The sequence below is a fragment of the Stegostoma tigrinum genome, chromosome 7 (assembly GCF_030684315.1).
Source record: "Stegostoma tigrinum isolate sSteTig4 chromosome 7, sSteTig4.hap1, whole genome shotgun sequence".
NCBI lineage: Eukaryota > Metazoa > Chordata > Chondrichthyes > Orectolobiformes > Stegostomatidae > Stegostoma > Stegostoma tigrinum.
In genome coordinates, this window is record NC_081360.1 from 54184751 (window position 1) to 54197656 (window position 12906).

Consider the following 12906-nt stretch of genomic DNA (forward strand, 5'->3'; position numbering starts at 1 on the left):
ACCTCTATAATCATGTATCTAGCTGATATGGCTGTTCATCTACAACTGGTACCTGGATTGAATTAGATGAATAGGCTACCCCATGGGCCTGTCTTAGCCACATCCCTGTTAAACCAGCGCACCAATTTATCTAGCATTAAACCAGTTCCAGAGGTTTACCTATACTTAGATATACCTAGACCAGTTGTTAGTTTTATAGCCGAGATAAACAAATTTTTGTTAAGCAAAGATATTAACGAATATAGGCCAAAAGCAGGTATATGGAGTTAGGCCGCATGATCTCATTAAACAGCAGTACAGGCTCAAGGGCTGAATGGCTTACTCCTGTTCCTTTGTCCCATGTTCCTGTGTCACAGACTGAGGTATATCAGGAGCCAGAAGTTGTGACATTGCAAAGTGTGCTGACGACTGGATGACATGATGCCTAAAACTAAGAAAAAGTTAAAAGTCTCTAGCACATTGTACCTTCACGATTTCAATGCTAAGAGGATACTGAACATAGCCTTAGATGCCCAGAGTCTAGAGCAGGAACACCATCCTGATTTATCTAGATGGCTGTCTTGACTGAACCCTCACATGCAGACAGCACCTGACTTCAAGACTGAAGAAAAAAAATTAAAATGACAACACAGAAATAGACAAAAGCAACAACAACAGTAAACCAACAAACCTCATAAGGATTAAAGACCAAAATTGTGAGGACCCCTCATGTACTTGACTCCCGAATACGGCATATTGATATGGTACCGAACTGCCTACATCAAACTTATTGATGTACAATTTAACTAACTAGCATGCACTATCACAGATACTCCACAACTAACACACCTCCCCGCGACTCCGTAATGAGCAATTTTGTATCCTAGTCAACCTTCACATGAAGATGGAAAATGTTAACAGGCAAGCTAATGGTGAAGCTGTACTCCAACCTAGGTCTGCCCTTTTTCAATCACCTCCTGACCCTACCAGCACTTCATATGTCCTCATGTTAAACCCACCATGACAAGGAGGACTGGCTGAGGACCTCTGACGGGAAGTATATCAGGAGAAAACCTCCATCAGAAACCATTCTCATTGTCGACCCTGCTGCTTGTCCAGCCAGTCTTCATCTCCCATGGTGATAGTGGATCCTTTTAAAACTATTTCCAGACTGGTGTAGGCCTCTGTGCAGCCGTCCATCACCAGTGAAATTGCCAAGACCATCCACTGCAACTTGCATGCAGTCCAGATATTGACTCAGCTTGAGAGTGTGCTCAGAGAAGTCCTTCTACCACTGACAAGGCTTTTGCTTGGGTCTCAGACAATGCAAATGCTAAATCAGTAAATTACTGCTGAAATCACAGTTACTGAAGTTTGGTTTATCAAGAATTGGTTAAGTTGCGAATCATGCAAGAGTGTAGCTCAGGAAAGAGTAGGTCCACTCAAGGACACAGGAGGGAGTTTATGCCTGGAGCCAGAGGAAGTCGGTGAGGTGCTTAATGGGTACTTCCTCCTTGGTGAATACTAATTCAGGAACATGGATGATGGTAAGATTAGGAAGGGGCATGTTGATATTCTGATAACTGTCCATATTGAGGAGGAATTGCTGACTGTCTTGAAAAACATTTAAAGTAGTTGTCTCACCAGGGCCTGATGGGGTCTATGCCGGGAAATTGAAGGAAGGGAAGAGTTTGCTAGGGCCTTGACAGGATCTATACATTCTCTTTAGCCACAGGCCTGAGAAGAATGGCAAATAGATAGTGTTGTTCCTTTGTTTAAGAAGGGAAATTATAGGCCGGTCAGCCTTATATCAATGGTATTTGGACTTATTTGGGATAGTCAGCATAACTTTATGAGGGGGAAGTCTTATCTCTCAAATTTGAGTTTTTTGAGGAATTAATGAAGATGATTGAGGGTAGGGTAGTGGGATGTTGTCGACATGGATTTTATTAAAGCATTTGACAAGTTCCCTCCTGGTAGACTGGTCCAGAAGATGAAGTCATATGGGGTCCACAGTGAGTTGGCAGGCTGGATACAAAATTGGCTTGGTCACAGAACACAGGATCAGTAGTGGAAGAGTGTTTATTCTGACTGGAGTTGTTCTGCAAAGATCAGTACTGGGATCTTTGTTGTTTGCAATATATATATATAAATGATTTGGATAAAATGTAGGTGGGCTGGTCAGTAATTTCATAGATGACACAAAAATTGATGGAGTTGTAGATAGTCAAGAAGTTTATCAAGATACAGCAGGATATAGATCGGTTGGAAAATTGGACAGAGAAATGGCAGATGGTGCTTAATCCGGACAAGTGTCAGGTGATACATTTTGGAGATCAAATACAAGAGGAAAGTATGCCATAAATGGCAAGCTCCTTATGAGCATTGATACATAGGGGGATCTGGGGTGGAAGTCCATAGCTTCATGAAACTGGCAACACAAGTGGATAAGGCAGTAAAGGAGGATACAGCATGCTTGCCTGCATCGGTTGGTATAAAAGTTGCAAAGTCATGTTCTCGATAAGATCTTAGTTAGGCCTCATTTGGAATATGGTGTGCAGTTCTGATCACCACACTAAAGTAATGAATTGGAGGCTTTGGAGAAAATGCAAAAGAGGTTTACCAGGACGTTGCTTTTACGAGAGGTTGGACAGACTTGCATTGTTTTCGCTAGAGTGTCAAAGGCTGAGGTGACTTGATAGAAATATATTAAATTAGGAGAGGCATGGAGGCGGTGGATAGTCGGAGTCTTTTCCCCAGGATGCAAATGCCAAATACATGGGGGCGTAGGTTTCAGGTGCAAGGGGAAAAGTTTAAAAGAGATGTGTGAGGAACGAGGGCATACAGAGGGTAACAGGTGCCTGGAACACACTGCCAAGGTGGTAGAAACAGATATGATAGCAACATTTAAGAGGCATTTAGACTGACAAGCAGAGAATAGAGGGATATGGACCATGTGCAGACAGATGGAATTTGTTCAGAGTGATATCATGGTCAGCACAGTTATCGTGGACTGAAGGGTCTGCTCCTTTGCTGTACTGCTCTGTGTAAAATTACAAACCAGCTCAGCAAACCAACCAACCTCAACATGTTCTATTACTGAAGCAAATGTTGTAATGTACAAGGCATTCAGCCTTGGAAAGCATCACAAAGGAGACTAATTCTGTCATTAGCAAATACCAACATGGTAAACAGGAAAGGGTACCATATCAGAAATCATGCATTCACCATGGCCAAGGCTTAACAATTTGGTGGCATAAATTGAATTTCTGACCTTACTGTATAACTCAACCTCCCTGCTTCAAACAGCTATTTTGATAAAGTGAAACTCTCAATGCAAAGCTTGATAATTTGTGAATTATTAAGAATGCAGCTCATGTTTAAAACCGGTAATCATTAGCCTTCTTTCTTTCTGCTTTAGCAACTCCATGCTATAATAGCTGCATCTGTATCAATAAAAGCATCTCAAAAATTGAAGAAAATTCTGGAGGTAAGTTGCAATTACGTTAATGTCTGATAGTATAACTATACCTAGAACAGAAACAAGACAATATTATTCTTGTAAGTAGGGTTATTTTCAAACCATTCTTGTAAAAACTGTATATTTAAGTATGAAAAGTATATATCCTTATTAAACAGATTTAAGGTGAGAGGGAAAAATTTAAAAGGAACCTAAGGGGCAACTTTTTTTTAGATTAGATTCCCTAGAGTGTGGAAACAGGCCCTTCGGCCCAACAAGTCCACAGCGCCCCTGTAACCCACACACCCCTGAACACTCCGGGCAATTTAGCATGGCCAGTCCACCTAGCCTGCACATCTTTGGACTGTGGGAGGAAACCGGAGGAAACCCACGCAGAGGGTGGTGCATGTAAGGAATGAACTGCCAGAGTAAATGGTGGAGGCTGGTACAGTTACAACATTTAAAAGGTGTCTGGATGGGTTTATGAATAGGAAGGGTTTAGAGGGATATGGGTCAAATGCTGGCAAATGGGACTCAATTTATTTAGGATATCTGGTCAGCATGAATGAGTTCAACTGAGGGGTCTGTTTCTGCGCTGTACCCTGTTTGCCCTGGTGTTGCTAATGGTGAGTTTGGAAGTTGGACTGAGTTAGAACAATAAGGGTGTCACTGTGAAAGTGTGATGGGGGGAAATGTTCAAGGAAATGAGTGCAGCACTTGGAGGAGATACATGCCATATGTAAGACTTTTAATGCGTAAAATAACACCTTAAGTTTGCTTTTGTCATTTTCAACACATGATGCTTAGAATCTTAGCCATACCTAACTTGGTTTTCCATTCCCTGAGTTGCTGAGAATAACAGTGAACATGATAAGCCAATTCAGCAAGAGTCCAAAACTCAGTTTCTAGCCATTGAGCTAGTCTCTCCTTGAATGGCGAAATTACTTCCTTGCTGTCAGATGGCAAAAAGTCTATCTGCATGTATTTGCACAACTCACTGGAATTAACTTCCCCTTCCCATTAACTTCTGCCCATTTGAAATATGCGATGCTTCAGGTAACTCAACCACACAAACCAAATGTGCACCTGTCGACTTTGCTCTTTAACTTCAGTAGGGATGAGTACACCGCTGTGGCTGCCTTTACTGAAACCATTTTCATGGCTCTTGTCTTCACTTTTGCTGTAACCTTTACAACTGGAGTAGGTGCTTCCATGGGACTGAAGCATGATGTTTTTGTGGTCCGTCACTCCACCTAATTGGAGAATGGCAAGGTACCAGTTGTAGCTTCACAGATGACACCTTATCAGACAGGGTCAAGTAGCAGCTTGAATGGCATTTGAGTGCAAGAGGCAAAGCAGGGGCATGTGGCTGTAGGAAACAGTGAAGTTTCATTGTGAGTGTAGAAGAGAGATGGAGGGGTGGTGATGGTAAATGTTGCTGTACTGCACAGTGCTGCATCAAAGCCAGTTGCTTACACTAGAAACATAACGTGGACGTGCCGGTGTTGGACTAGAATGAACAAGGGCAGGAGTCACACAATGCAAGGTTATAGTCCAACAGGTTTATTTGAAATCATAAGCTTTCTGACTGTTGCTCCTTCGTCACGTGAAGGCAGGAGACATGCTTAGTGAGGTGATGGTTGACTCCATTCAGTCAGAAGGTAGCACCACAATCATTTGAGGAGCTGGGCCAATTACAACACTCAGGCAGGTGGTCCAGTGCGGATCTGGGGTTTGACACCTTTTCAGTCTGGGGATTGAGCCACAGTCAATCCTGGAGGTCAATCAGAATCAGCCCATACTTTGCCGGTTGAATGGTCAGGATTGGTCAGTGGATGGGCTGTGGTCAGTTAGGAAAGTAGATCCGTCACAATGCAAGAGTGTTCTTGGGTCACTGCATTGTCATTTTTGAGGCAGCTTCAGTCCATTTTGTGGTTGGCTTGGTTGTATAAGAGACCAGCAATTTTTATTTTGAAAGGGCTCAAGCTAAATGTTGGAATATGTGCTTATGCAGAGGGCTACTCCGGTATTTGGGAGTCCCATCAGCATACATTGTTATCCATCTGCCTTCAGTTCACACTTAGGCAGTTCATCGATACATCTTGTAATATCTTACCCCTTTCTGTGGCTGTGTTCACACCTGGGTATTCCTGGAGAGTTGGCATATTACATCCGCTGTAATATGTAACTTACCCTTTGATTCACTTTGGTTTTGTTTGTTTAAATTGATCTTAAAAGAGTACCTCATCATATCCAATTCTGACCACGCTTTGACCATGACTATTTGTAGAGCAGGCCATTGGCTTGCTGAAAGTGGCATTCCTGGAAAGCTAAGAGGTGCCATGTGTACACTCCAGGCAGTGTGTCCTGGATCATTATGATGTGCTTCACCCTCCACAGTCTCTGTCATAAAGGAGGTGTGTGTTGGCTGAGGAACAGATGCAGAAGGAAGAGGAAACCTCTGAGGAGGAAGATGCTTGAGACCATCCTTGGATGGATGAGAATTGGCCCTCACGGAGAAATCCATGGCAATGGTCCTGATCCTGGAGGCCACAAACAAACTTGTCGCCACTTGCTTGCTGGATGACTGGGCTGGATTGAGAGATCTCCTGTTCCCTTTATCATTTCATTTGTACAGTTGGCTGTTGCCCCTGTGCTTGCTATGTGCAACATTCGTCAAGGATTTTAAGTTGTTTTTCAACTTGATTGATCTGTGCAGTAAAATTTTGACATTACTTTCTGGAGTCCCTCACATCTGTGGAAGATGAAGTGAGAGTACAAGCCTTTCCTTGGATTAACATTAGTGCTGTAATACAGTCAGCGCTTCCACAACCTCGCAGTCCTGGATGTTTGTGGTAAAATGGCCCTTGTACAAAAGAATGACATTGGGGAATCCTCTCTGGCATAACTATTACCAAATTGTCCCACATCCTAAGGCTAATCCTTAAACACCTTGCATATTCTTGCTGCACTGCTGTAGAATGCAATGAGCCTTCATTGTACCCTTGCAATGCTTGAGTATCTTTACTGACACACCTTCCACCAGCATGGGCTATGAGGTTTTGAGCTGTTCCCTCCATTAAACTCCATAATTATGACACATTGACCTTTAATATGGTTGTCATCCACATGCCAACCTTAAATATTTAGTGTCACTTTAATTGCCAACAGACTTTTCACTCCTGGAGCCGAAAGATTTATGTTAGATTTTGCCGTCACAAGCTCATGCGTAGGGTCCATAATTGAGACATTCCAGGCCATGATACCTCCCATGACTTTATAAGTCACCTTCCATGTCCCTGAGATACATCTGTTGTGCACACACTGCAATCTCTAACTTACAGACATGTGACTGCTGGATGGATGGGGTGAATTCTGGACGTCCATTTTGCTGATGATGAAAGAGGTCCCGAAGTGCATGATTGAAATGCATTGTAATGTTTTACTGATTTGAAGATGTTTTACATCTTTCAGTTCAAATAACCATTTCATATTCTATTGGAACAATAAGACTACAACTGACGTCAAAATGGTGCAAGTATATAATACTTATGAATGTGTAGAAACGATTGGAAAACCGTGACATTGATGTGCCCTTACAAGGGTTTTCACCCCCCGTCACCTCTCACCAAAAGTCCCATTATGTCTAGTAGGGACAGACTTCCCCAATTGAGGTGGCAGGACCCGCTGACTGGTACACCTTGCTGAATTTGAAGACGTCAGCATGCATACTCTGCTCCTTGAGCGCTCTAACCTGGAAGAGAGTTCTACTCGGTAGCGGCACCCTCATTGACCTTTGCCCCTGGAGGCAGTGGGGTCAGTGGCTGAAGGGAGGTAGAGGGGCACGGCAATTCTGCAGTATCCTGAGAAGAAGTTCCTGATGTGCCTGGCTGTCATTCCTACTCTCTGTGATGGCTGCTGGCACCACCCTGTCTCCTTGAGAAGAAGGAAAAACCTGGAGTGAGGTCAAGCTGCTTTGTTTACTCCTTTGCCTTGTCATTGAAACTGAGCACTCATGGCTAGTGGAATAGAGTGCAGGCCTGAGCATATTCAGAAGCCATTGAATGTTCTGCTTGACCTGAACCTTCAAGATGGCCACCAGCTTTTCCATGGAGACAACCAGGCACTTGCATGCCGGAGACATCACAGTAAAAAGAAGATGGATGGGACTCTTCCACGTTTTGTTCTGGTGTGGTGAGGGTCTCTTGCACAGCTGGCTATCTCTCTGGGTCGACAGTGTGACTTATGGCCAAATACAAAGGCACATCTTCTGCATAGAACAGCCCAGATGTCTGGTCTGTGGCAGTCCTCTAAGAGTCGGGGACTTTGGGCATTTCTTCAGCCGCAGATGAGTATCAGTTTTGCTTTTATCAAATTGTGCCCCTGAATCTGCTCTAGATTGAGTATCTGATGAATTGACTGTCACTGTGCTGGTTGAGGATGTAAGTGAGTATTTTGCTGGAGTATCCATTGAAGATTCATAGGCATCCTCCTCAGAGGTGGTGCTGGTGTAGCAGACCTCAGGTTAGAACATAGAACATAGAACAGTACCGCACAGTACAGGCCCTTCGGCCCACAATGTTGTGCCGAACTTTTATCCCTAATCCTAATGCCTATCTTACCTCCACCCCTACCGTATACTATCATCCATATGCCTATCTAATAGCTGCTTAAATGCCCCTAATGAGGCCAACTCCACTACCCTGTCCAGCAATGCAACCCATGCCATGACCACTCTCTGAGTAAAGAACCTACCTCTGACATCTCCCCTGTATCTACCACCACTCACTTTAAACTATGCCCCCTCGTAATAGTTACCTCCACCAAAGGAAAAAGTCTCTAGCTGTTCACTTTATACCTCTGAGTATTTTGTAAACCTCTATCAAGTCACCTCTCAATCTTTCGTCATTCTAAAGAGAAAAGCCTTTCTCAACCTTTCCTCGTAAGACCTTCCCTCCATTCCAGGCAACATCCTGATAAATTTCCTCTGCACCTTTTCCAATGCCTATACATCTTTCTTGTAATGAGGCGACCAGAACTGGACACAATACTCCAGATGTGGCCAAACCAGGGTATTGCATAGCTGGAGCATGACTTCACGGCTCTTGAACACGATCCCTCTATTAATGAAAGCTAACACACCATACACCTTCTTAACAACTCTATCCACCTGGGTGGCAGCTTTCAGGGAACTGTGAACATGAACCCCAAGATCCCTCTGTTCCCCCACACTGCCAAGAATCTTTCTGTTAAACCCATATTCTGCTTTCAAGTTTGTCCTTCCAAAATGAATCACCTCACACGTTTCAGGATTAAACTCCATCTGCCACTTCTCAGCCCAGCTCTGCATCCTATCAATGTCCCTTCGTAACCTAGAACAGCCCTCTGCACTGCCCACAACGCGACCCACCCTTGTATCGCCCACAAACTTGCCATTCCACCTTTCCAATCCTTCATCCAAATCATTTACAAAAATCACAAATAGAAGAGGATCGAGGACAGATCCTTGTGGTACACCAATCGTAACTGAGCACCATGTTGAATATTTTCCGTCCACTACCACCTTTTGTATTCTAAGGGTCAGTGAATTCTGAATCCAATCTGCCACATTTCCCCCTACACCATGCCTCATTACCTTCTGCATGAGCCTATCATGGGGAACCTTATCAAACATCTTACTTAAATCTATGTATACCACATCTACTGCTGTACCTTGGTTCACATGTTTGGTCACCTCTTCAAAGAATTGAATGAGGTTCGAATCAAACTGTGCTTTTCCAAGTGATTATAAATCCTATCTCTTCGAGCCCTTTCCAATAATTTGCCCACCACTGAAGTAAGACTAACTGACCTGTAATTTCCGGGGTTATCCCTATTCCCTTTTTTGAACAAGGGAATGACGTTTGCCTCTCTCCAAGATTTCGGCACTATACCCATGGACAGCCAGGAAGAAAAGATCATCGTCAAAGATCCTGCGATCTCTTCCCTCGCTTCCCATAGAATCCTTGGATAAATCCCATCAGGCCTGGGGGACTTAGCTATCTTCAACTTCCTCAAAATTCCTAGCACATCTTCCTTGCTAACATCGACCTTCTCTAGCCTACCATCACGCTGTCCTCGTCTACAACTAGGACCCTCTCAGTTGTGAATACCGAAGGAAAGCATTCATTAAGGACCTGTCCTATCTCTTTAAGCTCCGTGCACAAATTGCCTTTGCAATCCTTGATTGGCCCTACCCTTTCTCTAGTCATTCTCTTATTCCTCATGTAAGTTTAAAAAGCCTTGGAGTTTTCCTTGATCCTATCTGCCAAGGTTTTCTCAATCCCCCTTGTCACTCTTCTAAGCCCTTTCTTCAGCTTCTTACTGGATAACTTGTATCCCTCTAGAGCCTTTTCCATTCCTTGTTTCCTAAACCTTATGTAGGCATCCTTCTTCCTCTTAACCAGTCGTTCGACCCCTCCTGAGAACCAAGGCTCCCTCACTCGACTGCATCTTCCCTGCCTGCTAGGGATAAACACATCGAGCACACGCAGCATGCATTCCTTAAACAATCTCCTTTTCCAATCATATTTCAATAGTGCTCTTCCCTGACAGCATCTGTTCCCAATTTATGTTACCCAGTTCTTGCCTCACAGAATTGTAATTACCCTTCCCCCAATTGTAAACCTTACCCTGATATCTGTACCTGTCCTTTTCCATGACTATTGTAAAAGTAACAGAGTTATGATTGCTACCGCCAAAATGCTTTCCTGCCAACAGGTCTAACATTTGGCCCAGTTCATTGCCAAGCACCAAATCCAAAGTGGTCTCTCCTCGTGTTGGTCTATCTACATACTGTGTCAGGAATCCTTCCTGAATGCACTGGACAAAATCTGCTCCATCTAAAATATTAGAACTAAAATGTTTCCCATCAATGTTTGGAAAGTTGAAGTCACCCATGACTACAACCCTGTGACTTCTGCAACTTTCCAGTGTCTGCCTCCCAATCCACTCCTCCACTCTCTGCAACTGTTAGGAGGTCTGTAAAAAAACCCCAACAAGGTGACTGCTCCTTTCTTGTTCTGGTTGTGAACTCTTGCACTGAACCTGGGTGCTCGGTGTTGCTAATGCCTGAAGAAGAGGAACAATTGATTGGGGAAGATGCAGAATAGTCCACCTGCGAAAGGCCGATTGCAAGGATATTAACTGATCCATTTATGCTTCCTTCGTCACTGGGTGCACTTGCACACATGGGTATTGAGTGTGATTGAAAAGGATGCAAAAGCAATTTGAGAACATGCATAATCATGGCAGGTGATGAACTGTGAGTGAGTAGAATGCATAGTGCCTAGAAAGAATTAGTATAGTTTGAAAGGATGAAGTGATTGTGAGCCCTTGAGTACACATCATGCATGTACTGCTGAGGCCTGCAAGCTATTCCTGTTTGGGTGATTCTTGTGCAATGACAGAGTGAGATTGGGTGCCTCTGTGATGGTGAGGTAGCAGAGAAAAAAACTAAGCCTTGTGGAGTGCAGGTACTCTTGTGGGACGACTTACCAACCCTTTGTGTGAGCAAATGGCACTGTGCTGATTCTGGATGGGATAGCTTCTTCATACCATCCCCTGATAATTGTATGGACCTTTTCTTGGGAACCTTATTCTAGTGGCTTCTGCAGGGCAGCCACAGAGAACCTGGGAGCCAGCAATTTTTATTTTGGCAGACATTTTTGGGCTCTTGGGGCTGACCACCTCAGGTTTCTTAAAAGTTCCTGACTTACAACGAGTCAAGTGCTGTTCAACTAACCTTTCAATACAATGGAATAGGAACGTTCACAAGAACCTCTGGCTCAGTACCCGACATGTGATTCTCCAACTAACAGAGGCAACATCTCACTTTCATAAATAATGAGTTGAAAATCACATAATTGCATTCCACCAGGTGTTGGCAAGTATGATGATATATCCAACACCCACCACACACAGTTTCACTTTAAATATCTCAGCCACAGTCAGTTCCTCTTACAAAGCAGTCATATTGGACTTGAAATCTTAACCCTCTTTCTTCGCGGAGGCTGTCAGAACCGTTCCATTTCTCCAGCAATTTCTGTTTTTACTTAAGATCTCTGGCATCTCAGCATTTTTCCATAGTCACTTTCCCTCCGCTTCTTCAGGATAGAATTTACAAGTAGCTGCCAATCATTAGCCTCTGCATAAAATAATTCTTGATTACTGTTCTGCAATGAACGTTTATGCAAAGATTTAAAAATATTTGATCATTTTTAACATCATCCCATCTATGTAGCAGAACATTAATGCCCAGTAAGCCCATACTACTGAGAGAAGTTATGGGGGAATCGCAGTCATCTGTGTTAAAAGACTCACGTTTAAGTACATTTTAGATGCATTCAATAAGCTGTCACCGTTTAAATTGAATCGAAGTTTTCATAGCTAAAATAAAAGTTTTGCCACTGTTGATGACTTCACTGATTCTCACCCCCACTCTCAAACTTGGAACATTCTTCTACCTCGCCATGAGCAGTGCCAAAAGAAAGAGGTTTAGAAGTGCCAGTAGTCACCAAGTGACAGAATGATTGATTTGTATTTAGTTGGAAGTGAATTTAAGTGCTATGTTGAGGCAGTGCTGAAAACACTATAATATCTTACATAATTAAGGAGGTTTCAGCATCCGAAAATATCCTATGTTAAAAGATCAGATGAATTTGGACAGGCAAAACCAATAAAAAATGTATAGCAGCTGTGAAGTTCATGTTAAAATTCTAAAACATTAATATAAATCCATTTGCCACTACCTGAATATAGAATGGTGGCCATTACCAGGTGTACAGAACCATTAATTATTCACAATATTATCACTAACAAGTCATTATAATAAATCACAAGTTTCCTACTTGTCCAGATATGTCAAAGGTCAGTAATTTAATTATTCCATCCTTCTGCAGATAATATTGGCTCTAGGCAACTACATGAACAGCAGTAAGAGGGGAGCTGTGTATGGATTTAAATTGCAGAGCTTAGACCTGGTAAGAGATCTACATTATAAATTAATGATTATAAAGCTTAAACGTGAAAATGCGTTGAAAACTTCAATGGCTTGTAAGATTTATCTATATATTGAATGATTAAAGCCTAATTATTTCCTTTATTATTTTCCTTTGGTAGCTTTTAGACACAAAGTCAACAGATCGCAAACAGACCTTGTTACATTACATTGCAAATGTTATCAAGGAGAAGTATCCCGATGTATCCCTCTTCTACAATGAGCTCCACTATGTGGAGAAAGCAGCTGCAGGTACTGAGGGATGTTTCTGTTAAATTATGTGCTCTCTCACTTACTATAGATGAGTAAGTAGTAAAATGAATTGTTCCCAGACCTGCACCAGCACGGGCTTTGAACTAGACCCCTGGATGTGCACAGGAGCAAACAGAGCTAGGTGCTTTGTCGTTGCCTGATGTTGAATCCTTTTAGT

At 42.9% G+C, this 12906-nt stretch overlaps 1 protein-coding gene across 11 annotated transcripts in view; it reads left to right on the forward strand.

Moving 5' to 3' along the window:
• The window catches only part of fmnl2a (formin-like 2a), a 255298-nt gene that overhangs the window by 224653 nt on the left and 17739 nt on the right, over positions 1-12906 (forward strand). For all 11 annotated transcript variants that reach the window (XM_048534453.2, XM_048534446.2, XM_048534452.2 and 8 more), the window contains 3 exons: positions 3401-3469; positions 12379-12459; positions 12599-12728. In XM_048534453.2, the coding sequence (XP_048390410.1) occupies positions 3401-3469; positions 12379-12459; positions 12599-12728 (280 nt within the window). The remainder of the gene's footprint in view (positions 1-3400; positions 3470-12378; positions 12460-12598; positions 12729-12906) is intronic.